Source organism: Palaemon carinicauda, chromosome 2 (assembly GCF_036898095.1).
Source record: "Palaemon carinicauda isolate YSFRI2023 chromosome 2, ASM3689809v2, whole genome shotgun sequence".
NCBI classification, from domain to species: Eukaryota; Metazoa; Arthropoda; class Malacostraca; order Decapoda; family Palaemonidae; genus Palaemon; species Palaemon carinicauda.
In genome coordinates, this window is record NC_090726.1 from 69,186,002 (window position 1) to 69,200,023 (window position 14,022).

The 14,022-nt window shown below is 39.7% G+C and overlaps 1 protein-coding gene across 2 annotated transcripts in view; it reads left to right on the plus strand.

Moving 5' to 3' along the window:
• LOC137625779 (DNA repair protein RAD51 homolog 3-like) overlaps positions 1–14,022 on the plus strand; it is a 487,355-nt gene that overhangs the window by 412,926 nt on the left and 60,407 nt on the right. For both annotated transcript variants that reach the window (XM_068356670.1, XM_068356676.1), the window contains exon 7: positions 4,077–4,275. In XM_068356670.1, coding sequence (XP_068212771.1) covers positions 4,077–4,275 — 199 coding nt within the window. The remainder of the gene's footprint in view (positions 1–4,076; positions 4,276–14,022) is intronic.

Genomic DNA, 14,022 nt, shown 5'->3' on the forward strand with positions numbered 1-14,022 from the left:
GGATATCATTGCAAAATTATGTCTTGTACATCAGAAAATACTCCATTCCCCAAGATGTGGCAAAAATTGAGAAAAATTATTGGTTTAAATAGCAGACCTGCAAGACATGCATTTATGCATGATGGTTCATTAATTCATGGTATATAGGCAATCTCAAATATTATTGGACAAAATATTGAAAGCATAATCAGTGTTAATAATATGCATTCCACTTTTTGATACATAAAAAAAAAAGAGAAGAAGTAATTGCATTGAATTTTGCTACTGTATCAGATATCTATTACAATAAGAGATATACCAAAGAGGAACTTGAAATTGCATTGTCAAACTATAGTTCAATGACCCTTGCTAAAGATAAAGTTTGAAATGATAAAAATCTAGGCCGTTTGTCAAAGGCCTATCTATTAGAATTTTATAATCATCTATTTCCAAAGATATGAAAACATGCAATGGTAATACCAATAACTAATTCATTAAAAGGATCCTAATAATCGAAGCAATGACATACTGTATCTATTTCAGACCTGTTGTGTTTACATATTACTGGAAAAAATTTGAATTATAGACTGAATCAGTGTTTTCATTGTAATATCATTTTATAAGCTTTGCAATTTAGCTCACAATCAGAGTGATCTACCTTGAATAGGATGTACCCCACAGTACAGTAGTGTTTTAAAGTGGAACTTCTTTGCAATGCTAATTAGCTAATTAATGTTCTAGTACCACTGGAGTGTAAAGTAGATTTGATGTCGATGACTTTGCATCATGATATACTACTCGTCAAATAATCTTCGGCACCTACAAAGAATTCTAAACTCGACTAAAAAAATACAAGTTTTGACTGCATCTGTTGGTTTCAGACTTTCTGCGAAAAAAAAATGGAAGCAAACCCAAAAAAGAAATCTGGCATCGGGTGGCATCTAAATCCAATTCCAAGATAAAGTAAAATTTTTGGGACTAATGTTAGATACTCGCCTCAATTAGAAAGTATGTGCGTCTTACATTAAGGGAACCATCTGCTATGTCCTGCATTTTTTTTGTTCTAATTATTCAAAATACACCGTTTTTATATGTTTTAAACATATATAATACCTTCATCATATAAAGATTTCAAGTCATTCGATCGAAAAATTTTTGATTTATTAGCAAAAATCATGATTTACCAAAAAAAATTAGGTACATTTTTCTCCACTCATATGACACCAATTGTATTGGAAATCATACCATTAAAACTTCTTTATAAACCGAATAATTCTGTGTGATAGATTCTTGATTTTCCTTTTTCTTTTATTTTTAATGATTTTTTTTCTTAATTTTCTTTGTCTAGAAGCAAAATAATGAATAAAAGAGAAAAAGGAAAATCAAAATTCTGTCACACAAAATTGTGGGATTTTTCTTTTTCTTTTCAATTATATCTTTTTCTCTAAAATTGAACTATATATAACCGAGAAAAATGTACCCAAGTGTGAATAAGTATTTTTTTGAGTTATGAGCTCCCAAAGATTTGCTATAAATTTTCATTTTTTTCTTAGAAAAAATCAAAATAATATTATGATAATCTCACTTTGTACTTTTATTGTTTATTCCTACATAAAGGCTCCTTAAACGAGGTATTTAAACCCTAAGTTTACTAATACACTTGGTGTGAGGGTATCATGAGTTGCCAGCAGCCTCTCCTTGCTAATTTTAGTGAGAATATTCCAGCTTTGTACTCTTTTCATGTTTCCCTCTCTTTGTGGCTCTTTTTTGTTGCTCTCTGATTACTTTTTGTACTTTCTTTAACCTTCGGTAACATTGGCCTTCCTATTGAGTTCACAAGGACGTTGTGAAAACACATTGTACATATGAAATGTAAGTAAACAAACACACATGCATCGTAACTTCTATACGTTTGGCTGGTTGTCTCGTGGATCGTGGTTTGTGTTCACATACCCTCTACAATGCCTTCCATCTCTGCCAGATGTACAAACTTTTGGAAATTTTAGGGAAAAAATCGCTATGTATATGCAGAAATAAACACGCAAAGACAATTCTGTCAAAATCAGTCATGCAGACAACGCAGTAAGGATGACGTCATCATTTAAAGACCGCTTTATCTTCATTATTTGTAAAAGAAATAATTGGCTGAAACTTCTAGAGAGCTTGTACAACATGTTTCTGCATACATACATACATAGAAACAATAAAAGTTATGTCAAACACCTTAGCGGAAGGTCCCCTTAAATGTAAATAAAATAATGCTCAGTCTAAACCTAATAAAAAAGCTGTCTTATATATTATGGGATGCAAAGAGATTAACTTAACTGATGATCTATAAAGCATTAATGTTATCGAGAAGGATTTTGATAGCTGAACATGTGGATCAATATCTGAAGCTACTTTGAAATCTTCAGATCCAATGAACACTCGAGGTCTGAGACTTTGCAGTTGAGCCCTTAGATCGTCCCCAAATATTTCGGTATTATGTGGAAACGGGGAATCAACCTTGTCCTTACATTGAGATTTTGTAACAAAGTGAAGTGCATTAAAGATCCCATCCTCCAGTTCTCCAAAAAAGAAGCTGTTCAACAACAGCAATATACTCGTAAAAACTCATGAACCATAATTTCCCATAAGAGCAAATAGTCTACTATAATCTACAAACATCAGAAAGAACCTTAATCAGCCATCTCTCTTTCTTCCACCTTGGATCATAAAGAAAACAAAAATATGCTCCCATCTTTATTCATCAAAGAAATGTAGCTGTTCTCTGAGTTATCATAAACAAAATGTCGTGGAACATATTCAAAGGGAAGAACCTCATTATGCTATATATGCTGATGGCTCTAAAACTTCAACTGCTGCTTTAATGTCCTCAGATGAATTATGTCAGATCTCATTATCTAATAAAGCATAAGTATTTACATCTGAATTATCCATGATTTTATTAGTGATTGACATTATTGAAATATTTGAAGATAAGGTGTATCATAGGTTTGTAATCTTTACCAATTCAAGAAGTGCCAGTATCCTTAAGAGGGGCTGTTTAAACCACAAGACTAAACAAGCATACATCATTGTACAATACCATTTTAAGGCTCAAGTACTCTTAAGTTGCAGACAAGATTTTTAGTCTCCGAGTAGCAGATTTCTACTATTCTCTTATATCATTGGAGCTGTCTACATCTATTCAATGATAAATCTGATGCAGTAGAAGGATTTAGAGAGTGGGAACAAATACAATAGTTATTTCAGAGTAGAGTGGTGATTATGTCACAGTTAAGGAGGAAGACCCAGTTAGGATCAATGAAAAAAAATCGGGGTTATGAAGTTTTGGTTTTTCCCCCAGCATTGATCACAAGAGTGATGTAATCTGATTTAATGTTTCATTGAGGGCATCTCAATCAGCTGGTTTCTTGTTTTTTAATTCACAAATTGATAAACACTGTGTACACTAAATCTCTGACCATCTGGGGGGCATGACACAGGTTAAGCTGTGGAGAAAGAACATTCATCTTCCCTCTAATTCTGAGCCATACTCAGTTTTCATCAAGATCATGGCACTCAGGTATAGGCTGATATGCCTTATTTAAGGGATCTTTATGATTTTTTTTTTTCAACCAATGCTTTTAAAGAAGCTTTTTTGTTGACTCCTTTCACCTTGTTGGGATGAAAATGTGACTTCCCATCGTTGATGACTCGGAAGGTCAATCCTCCTGAATAGCACCCAGGCAAATGTAAGCTAAATGGTCTGGATTTAATATAATTTTTTAAAGAGGAAATTTCTTTTCTAATGCAAATAAATCATCTTGCACCATTAAAATTGTCCAACTGTTGTTGTAATTCTGGACAACAAAGGGAATGACTCTATTACCACTGAAGGAGCTACACATGGGGATACCTACCATGTGAGAGTTGTTGTTCTTTTGTTTAAAATGTCCAGAGAGCTGCTGCTCACAGGATTAAGCAAATTTAACCAAATGAGTTTGTAATGAAAACAGTTTTGTTTTAAAAAAATCTTATTTTTTATGTATGCAGAAGCTTTTATAGCATTTGTTTAATATGCATTAGGAGTATTTAATCACTCATATTTTCAGGTGCTACAACTGCTTAGAAGTGCTTGCTGCAGTTAGAAGAGTCTGTTCTCTCCAAAAGGAAAATCAAAAGATCAAACTTCTTGTCATTGATTCTATAGCATATCCCTTCCTTTATGATGATTATGAGAGTGAACTTGTTGGACTAAAAAGTTTCACAACCCAAGAACTTCAAGATTTGGTAAATAATCACAATATGGCTGTAAGTAATTTGATTTTCATCTGAAATCTTTATTCTTTAATGCTTGTAACTTCTTTTAATGCTTGTAACTTTTTGGTGTGTAAAGGACCTTTTTATGCTTCAAAAACAATTTATTACTGCAGCAGGAATCAGAGCTTACCTAAAAACTAATTGATTAACCAGGTTTAGAACTCAGGAAAACATCAGATGATTAGTGCAGGCACAGTGCAGTAATTACAAACCAATAATTTATTGCATTCTGTGCTGATTTATTTCCACAAAATAATTTACAGAAAACCTCGGAAGGAAGAAGAATTGCGTCAGTATGACAGACGAGTAGCATTTGTGCACTTAATAAAGGCCTGATGCATTTCAGTTAACACTATAGTTTGTTCTTTGTTTGTCTGTGTGTTCACAGTTGTTACTCAGAATACGAGAATTAATTTGGTCAAAAGATTCTTTTACCCCATCACTCCCCTTCATTACTCTATAAATTCTTTTTCAAATTATTAAATTTTAACAATGTTGTGACAAATTTACATGCTATAAATTTTCTTTCTGTGAGAATGGGAAAGAATGAGTGCTAATGAGCTTAATGTGTCTTTACTGCCCTTTCTTTGAGCTACACATAGCCTTTGCTGTCCAGGCTACGTAGACTATGGTTAGTAGTTGTTTAATTTTTAAAACATACCTAGTTGAAGTGTTTACTGCATTTATGATGTTAAGATCTATTCAAAATTAAATTATTTGTCTGTATCTTTTTTTCTCATATATTTCTGTATTAGGGATTGTCATTTGAGACTCTTTTCTTAATCCCGGGATTTCGGGAAAAAGTTAGTGTTTCCTGGTATCCTGGGAAATTCTTGAGAAATCCTTGGATTTTAAATAGAAAAATTATTTTTGTAGTTAAGGAATGAAATATTACAAAAGACTCATAGCATGTGATTATTTCATTATTCTTGAAGCATTGAAAAATATATCCGCAATATATAATACGAAAAACATCATTCATTGAAATTTACAAGCAGAATATTAAAACTGATTAAACACTTAATTTTATGCAGATTTTTATCCGGAAATAAGAAACTGACAAATCTTTTTACAATTGATATGAAAATATCTTATACAGTATGATCACAGAATTTTGTAATATAAACCTAGTGAAAGAAAAAATAGTCAGTGTTCATCACAAATAACCAAATTCTTGAATATAAAGGACTGTAATCACTGTAAAATAAGCCTGGTGAAAGAAAAAATTATTAATGTCATCACAATTGACAAAATTTGTAAAATCAAAATGACTTTGTCTTCACATGACTCTGAAAAGCATAAACTGAAATACAGTAAAACCTGCCTCTATGGCAGTTATATGAAAGAAAAAAATAACAAGAAAACTTTATATTCATATAATGCTCTTGATGGAATAGAAAAAGTAGGAGAATCATAAATTTGCTTTGATCTGTTACTGCAAAGTACATACTTCTTTGACTTAAAATATGTACGTAAAAAACAAACAATTAACACTTTTATCTCTTAGACGAGTTCTAAGTTTCGTGATAAACAGTCTGACAGCTGAAAAAGCTCTTTCTTCTTCAACAGGTGTAGGTGGTATAAATTCTAATACAGCTGTTAACTTGTTTATGTTTGCTGTCTTTTCTCCAGTTGCTTTAAAAATTTAAAAATTGGCTACGACTTATAGGACACCTGTCCTTCCTGAAACTTGTGATAGCCAATGGCCGTCTGCGAATGAAATCTTTCCAGTGGCTGCTAAAGTCCAGTTGGGCTCTGCGCAAGGACTCACCAGACATGTTGGGCCCAATGACACCCGAGCAGAAGACGGACCTGAGATGGTGGATGGCAGACGACAGCCTTCGCAGAGGAGTAGATCTTCTCTTTCCCCTTCCAGAATTGATGCTCTTCACAGATGTATCTAAAGAAGGGTGGGGGCCCCACTTCCTGCATCACACAACCTCCATGCTCTAGTCAGTATGTAAAACTATACTGCACATAAAATGAGGGCAAGGCTTTCTGGCCCTGCAACAATTTCATCAGCTCCTGACAGGTCACTCCGTGGTGTAGATAAGCAACAACACCATAGTGGTGGTGTATGTAAACAAGAATGACAGTACCTTTTCACAGCACCTTTGCCATATAGCAGTAGAGATGCTATGATAGGGAGAAGACAACTTAGTGTCCCTATCGGCTCGCTTCATTCCCGGCAACAGCAGTTTGCTCACGGACAACCTGATCAAAGCGACTCAGTGGGCACTGAGTGGTCTTTAAATCACCTAGTAGCCAACAAAGTCCCGACTTTGTGGAGTTCTCCAACAGTTGATCTGTTCGCAACATCCCTGAACAGCAAGCTCCCAATGTACTGCTCCCCTGTGCCGGACCTTCAAGTGTCCTGTTAAGACTTGTTTCAGTAACGATTGGACAACACCGACGTCTACGCATTCTCTCCTTTTTGCCTGATGAGAAGACTGCTCAACAAGGTGCGAATATCCAACAACCTTGCAATGACTCTCGTTGCTCCGCTATGGCATCACGAGGTATGGTGCCTGGACCTCCTTCGCCTGCTAATGGAAGTCCTGACAGAACCGTCCCCCCCCCCCCGTCACAATCTACTCAGACAGCCACATGCAGAGATTTACCACAAAACCATAGAGTCCTTAAACCTTCATGCCTGGAGATTATCCAGCATCTCCTCACAAAGAGAGGTTTTACGCAACACGTAGCAAAAAAGATGTCTGGATACCTCCGGGAATCTTCCGTTGCAGTGTACCCGGCAAAGTGGGCATTCTGCTGTGGTTGATGGGAAAGGAGTATCTCTCCTCTCGACTCCACTATCCCAGTGATAGCAGATTTTCTTGTTTACCCTTGAGAGGAAAACTCCTCTCAGTATCTGCATTGAAAGGCTATCGCTCAACCTTGAGGCTTGCCTTTAAACTGAAAGGAGTTAATATTTCCTCATTGTTGGAGGTGTGTCTCTCATACGAAGTTTCAACCTCTCCTGTCCTCAGTTGGAAGTTAGACCACCTCCAAGGAACGTTATACATGAGTTACGATCACTAAAAGGATCTCCCTGCTGACTGTTGAAGAAAATTCCCGTCCCAGACTTTTTCCTGCAGGCTTTCAAATTTGGAAAGATGGCACACGATGCTCGTCCATGAAAAATGATCTCGATGGAAGTACCAAAAAGATGGTTTATCCATTTTTACATCAGCGTATCAATAATAATTACCTTAACAGCCCTTCAAATGTGGACCATTTACATTGTGAGAAATCCAATGTTACACTGGACCAGTTTTGTCCTAGATATCCTTACTATCCAGGAAAGGAAATCTGTAGTGAGTGCCACAGCAGCGGGAATAAGTTGGCTCATGCTGATGCTTCATATATACTGAAGATTGTATGAAAATATGTTATTTTTATAATAAAATAAATTTTTGAATATACTTACCCAGTGATTATATAAGCTGCAACTCTGTTGCTCGACAGAAAACTCTACGTTAAAAATCCGCCAGCGATCGCTATGCAGGTAGGGGGTGTACTTCAACAGCGCCATCTGTCGTGCAGGTACTCAGTACTCAATGTAAACAAAGAACTCAATTTTCTCCTCGGTCCACTGTGTCTCTATTGGGGAGGAAGGGAGGGTCCTTTAATATATAATCACCGGGTAAGTATATTCAAAAATTTATTTTATTATAAAAATAAAATTTTTCAATATTTAACTTAGCCGGTGATTATATAAGCTGATTCACACCCAGGGGGGTGGGTAGAGACCAGCAATAAATGTTTACATTATTATGAGCTAAGGATTTTTTATTTCATTTTAGCAGTTATCAAAATAACAAACTTAAAATAAATAAGTACCTGGTAAGGAAGTCGACTTGAACAATTACTCTGCCTTTTTAAGTACGTCTTCCTTACGGAGCCTCGCGATCCTCTTAGGATGCTGAGCGACCCCTAGGAGCTGAAGTATCAAGGGTTGCAACCCATACAACAGGACCTCATCAAAACCTCTAATCTAGGCGCTTCTCAAGAAATGACTTTGACCACCCGCCAAATCAAGTAGGATGCGAAAGGCTTCTTAGCCTTCCGGACAACCCAAAAACAATAATAAAACATTTCAAGAGAAAGATTAAAAAGGTTATGGAATTAGGGAATTGTAGTGGTTGAGCCCTCACCCACTACTGCACTCGTTGCTACGAATGGTCCCAGAGTGTAGCAGTTCTCGTAAAGAGACTGGACATTCTTAAGATAAAAAGACGCGAACACTGACTTGCTTTTCCAATAGGTTGCGTCGATTATACTTTGCAGAGATCTATTTTGTTTAAAGGCCACGGAAGTTGCGACAGCTCTAACTTCGTGTGTCCTTACCTTCAGCAAAGCTTGGTCTTCCTCATTCAGATGGGAATGAGCTTCTCGTATTAACAGTCTGATAAAATAGGATAAAGCATTCTTTGACATAGGCAAAGATGGTTTCTTAACTGAACACCATAAAGCTTCAGACGGGCCTCGTAAAGGTTTAGTTCGTTTTAAATAGAACTTAAGAGCTCTTACAGGGCATAAGACTATTTCTAGTTCATTTCCAACCATACGATAAGTTTGGAATATCGAACGATATTGGCCAAGGCCGAGAAGGCAGCTCGTTTTTGGCTAGAAAACCAAGTTGTAGAACATGTAGCCGTTTCGGATGAGAATCCGATGTTCTTGCTGAAGGCATGAATCTCACTGACTCTTTTAGCTGTGGCTAAGCATACCAGGAAAAGTCTTTAAGGTGAGATCTTTCAGGGAGGCTGATTGTAGTGGTTCGAACCTGTCTGACATAAGGAATCCTAGTACCACGTCTAAATTCCAACCAGGTGTAACCAAACGACGCTCCTTCGTGGTCTCAAAAGACTTAAGGAGGTCCTGTAGATCTTTATTGTTGGAAAGATCTAAGCCTCTGTGACGGAAGACTGATGCCAACATGCTTTTGTAACCCTTGATAGTGGGAGCTGAAAGAGATCGTTCTTTCCTCAGATATAAGAGGAAGTCAGCTATTTGAGTTACAGAGGTACTGGTCGAGGATACGGATACTGACTTGCACCAGTTTCGGAAGATTTCCCACTTCGATTAGTAGACTCTAAGGGTGGATGTTCTCCTTGCTCTAGCAATCGCTCTGGCTGCCTCCTTCGAAAAGCCTCTAGCTCTCGAGAGTCTTTCGATAGTCTGAAGGCAGTCAGACGAAGAGCGTGGAGGCCTTGGTGTACCTTCTTTACGTGTGGCTGACGTAGAAGGTCCACCCTTAGAGGAAGTGTTCTGGGAACGTCTACTAGCCATCGAAGTACCTCGGTGAACCATTCTCTCGCGGGCCAGAGGGAAGCAACTAGCGTCAACCTTGTCCCTTCGTGAGAGGCGAACTTCTGCAGTACCTTGTTGACAATCTTGAACGGAGGGAATGCATATAGATCTAGATGTGACCAATCTAGGAGAAAGGCATCTATATGAACTGCTGCTGGGTCCGGGATTGGTGAGCAAAATATTGGGAGCCTCTTGGTCATCGAGGTTGCGAACAGATCTATGGTTGGCTGGCCCCAGGTGGCCCAAAGTCTCTTGCATACATCCTTGTGGAGGGTCCATTCTGTTGGAATTATTTGTCCCTTCCGACTGAGACAATCTGCCATGACATTCAAGTTGCCTTGGATGAACCTCATTACTAGTGATATGTCTAGACCTTTTGACCAGGTGAGGAGGTCCCTTGCGATCTCGTACAACGTCAGAGAGTAGGTCCCTCCTTGCTTGGAGATGTACGCCAAAGCCGTGGTGTTGTCCGAGTTCACCTCCACCACTTTGCCTTGAAGGAGAAACCTGAAGCTTTTCCAGGCCAGACGTACTGCCAGTAGCTCCTTGCAGTTGAAATGCATTGTCCTTTGACTCGAGTTCCATATTCCCGAGCATTCCCGACCGTCTAATGTCGCACCCCAGCCTACGTCCGATGCGTCCGAGAAGAGAACGTGGTTGGGAGTCTGAACAGTCAGGGGAAGACCCTCTCTTAGGTTGATATAGTCCTTTCACCAAGTCAGACAAGACTTTATCTTTTCGGAAACCGGGATCGAGACCGCTTCTAGCGTCTTGTCCTTTTTCCAGTGAAAAGCTAGATGGTATAGAAGAGGACGGAGGTGTAGTCTTCCTAGTGACACAAATTGATCCACGGATGACAGCGTCCCTACCAGACTCATCCACAGCCTGACTGAGCAGCGTTCCTTCTTCAGCATCTTCTGGATGGATAGCAGGGCTGGGGGCTGATCGTCTTGTTCAGCAACGTCCTCATCAGAGGGTTCCTCATCCGAAACTGATGAGGAAACGGCAACGGAGTGGGCAACGTCTGACTCGCTGAATCCGGTCGCACTGGTGGATGCGTGACGGAGCCGGACGCAATATCATGGAACTGCTGCACAGTCTGTGAACTGTCAACAACCATGGGTGCGCGAGGAAGCACAGCGTCAACCCGAAACTGTCTAGACCGTCTGGGTTGTGCAGTCAACACCCCACCGGGTTGCTGAGGTTGACGCACTGCGTCACAACAAGTCACCTCTGCTGGTTGTTGAACGTCCTGAACGTCAACAACCACCTCCGAGCGTCGCTTAACGTCAACGTGCGGCTGGCAACCCACACTGGGTCGCATCTGTGGAGGAACCACCTCAACTGGCAGACGCGAGTAGGTTACCTCAGCGTCAACAGGGCGCACAACCGACCGGTTGGAAGGTTGTTGGCCAGAAGGTTCTTCTCCGCATTTAAGTCCTCTATCAAGGACGCAAGCTTGGACTGCATGTCTTGCAGCAAAGCCCATTTAGGGTCTACGGGAGCAGGTGTGGCAACAGACGGGGTTAGCGACTGAGGCGGAACCGTTTACCATCCCTGAAAGCCTTGTTATGCGTGACATAATAGTACAGCAAAACTTCAAAGGCTCGACAACAGCTGAGAAGTTGACCTGTAAACAACTTGGAGCGTCTCCTGGCTAGGCGCCAGGGAGAGTCTACCAGAATTGAGAAGTCTATCAGGGCAGAGGCATGAACTCCTAAGCCGAGAACTTCTCTCGTGTCATATCAGACTCTCGCTCTATAAAACAGTTAAAGGAAGGGAAAGCAAAGGCTGTATCCCCTAAACTCCTCCTGGTGAAAAACCAGTCGCCTAGCCAACGTAACGCTCTCTAGGAGAGCGAGAGAGCACTAGCTTAAAAACAACGGCTTCAAAGTAGCTAGGCCTAGTGTAAGCTCTGACGTTTAGGCGAACGAGGAGCAGCAGTTACAAGATCCGGACGAAGATCCTTAAAAAAATCATCATGATTTAATTAAAGTCCATAGGAGGCTAAGCAGCTTAAGGCTCCTCTCCATCTGACAGAGTCCTCAAGGGAATATCAGTAGGAGGGAGAACAGCAACTTCCTCATCTACAGGAACCTTGTCCGATAAAAGCTGAGTCTCTCACTGGTGCATTAGTAGCGGACCAGAACGCAACGTCATGTAACTGCTTGACAGTCTGTGAACTGTCAACAACTGAACTGTCAACCACAACAGGTGCGTGAGGACGTACAGCGTCCACTCGAGACTGCTTTGACTGCCTAGACTGAGCAGTCAAAACAACTCTAGAATGCGGAGGTTGACGCACAGCGTCAAAACAAGTCAACTCCGATTGTTAGTGAACGTCTAGAACGTCAACAGGAGCATCAGCCAGTGGCCTAACGTCCAAATGCGGCTGAAAAACCACACGAGACCGCATCGAGTGTGGTTCTAAACAACCTGACTGACGTGACTAAGCTACGCCAACGTCAACAGTAAGCACAAAGGAACGTTAGGTTGGCTGAAAGCCAGGATATCGATGAGATAAACGGCTAGACTCAACGGAGTAATCGGCAGAATAGTCTTCCATAAGGGAGGCAAGCATATACTGCATGTTTTGCCATACAACCCCTTAAGGATCAACGGAAATGGTTGTGGTAATAGACGAGGGTAACGTCTGTGACCGCAACACTTTGCCTACAAAAAAAGACTTTCGGAGTCTGTGTTACGCTTTTGTTAGGCGGCGAGCAGTTATCCGATGACTGCAAAGGGTCAGAGCTGTCCTAATGGCTGTAACCAGGACGCTGGACCTGTCCTGAAAGGACTGACTTTCGCTTAAGGGCTTCGAAACCTTGTGACAGGTTTCTTATGCGAAAAGCCTACGGATGGCGAGGAGAAACAACGTCTCTCTCGTCTTATGGTAGGGGAGATCTTGGTAAGAAACACCCGATACCATAGAGGGAAAACGTCTGTTCGTTGGTCAAGGCCTCTCGAACCCATAAGTCTTTTGACATTACTTCTCCCCTGGGCTTGGGAGCTTGCAAGAGGTCCCGGACTAGGTGAACGACAGGCACGAACAGACGAACCCTCGGACGCAACACTGTAACACTTTGCGCCTCGGACGCAACACTGTAACACTTTGCGCATATCACTTTATCACTTCGATTTTCTGTTTTGCACTTATTTCTACCTGAAACACGCAATTCTACCCTTCATTAAAAGGTAGTAATTGCGAAATTAGTCGTATAATGCAAGCTCATAATACCAGCAAAAAACAGAAAACATATTTTAAGATAAAAAGAAAAATCAGTGGCTGGGAAAGAGACTAAACACTAGTTCATATAACTACGTTTTCAATCTCTCACCGCACATAGCCTGGGGACGAAAATAAAAACCTAAAAACGTTTTATCCTTCCTCCCCGTACAGCGACTAGGGACGAGAGTAACACGAGAACAACGTTACCCGCTTGAACGGAACGTTTTCTCTCCTCTCTCTCCCTCCGTCTCTATCTCTCTCTCTCTCTCTCTCTTGATTTCGCACCTAAGAGAAGAGTCCAATTATATATCGTCAAAAAAAAACATGTTATTTGACTAAAGGAAAAAACTGAAAGGTTTTACAAATAAAAAGTTCCTTTAAATTAGAATTTAAAACATTTAAGCTAAGAAAGAATGAACAAAACGTCAGAATCGATTTACTCTTACTGCAAAGTGAAACCGTGAAACACTCTCTCTCTATCGTAACGATAGAGCGCATGTTGAACGTCCTGAACGTCAACAACTGCGTAGCATAAAAAACTAAACGTTAGTTCATCTTTGAAAACAGTACGAAGACTATCAAAGAAATTCTTTCATAAAATATTACATTTAAAAAGTTTTAAATCCTTTAAAAGCTAAAGACGATATAAAGGGCTCAATGTTGATTAACTTCGGTTTCCAAGTTAGGACCGCTTACTCTCAGGAAAGGTCTATATAAACAAAGCATTAAAATTTATTTTATATGTTTATAAAAAATGGAAAGTTAATCGAAGAGGCCTAATAAAGGCGGAGAGATATAAAATATATAGAGGAAAATCTATAACGTGATAAGATAATTACTAAAAGCCTAAACACACTTCCGTCTAAGGGAAGGGTCGGCCATTTAAAAGTGAAAGAAAGTCCATACTCTCTTTGTCACCATAATTAAATCTATCCAAAACGAGTTCAAGTTTTGAGATGAAGATAAAACACCTGCATAGCGAAAGCTCAAAACTAGAATAGTGTACTTCACCAATAGTTGTGAAAACAAATCCAGTTAGCAACAGCGAATTAGTAGGTCTTGCCGGTAGCCCGACAGAGAGAAAATTGAGTTCTTTGTTTACATTGAGTACTGAGTACCTGCACGACAGATGGCGCTGTTGAAGTACACCCCCTACCTGCATAGCGATCGTTGGCGGATTTTTAACGTAG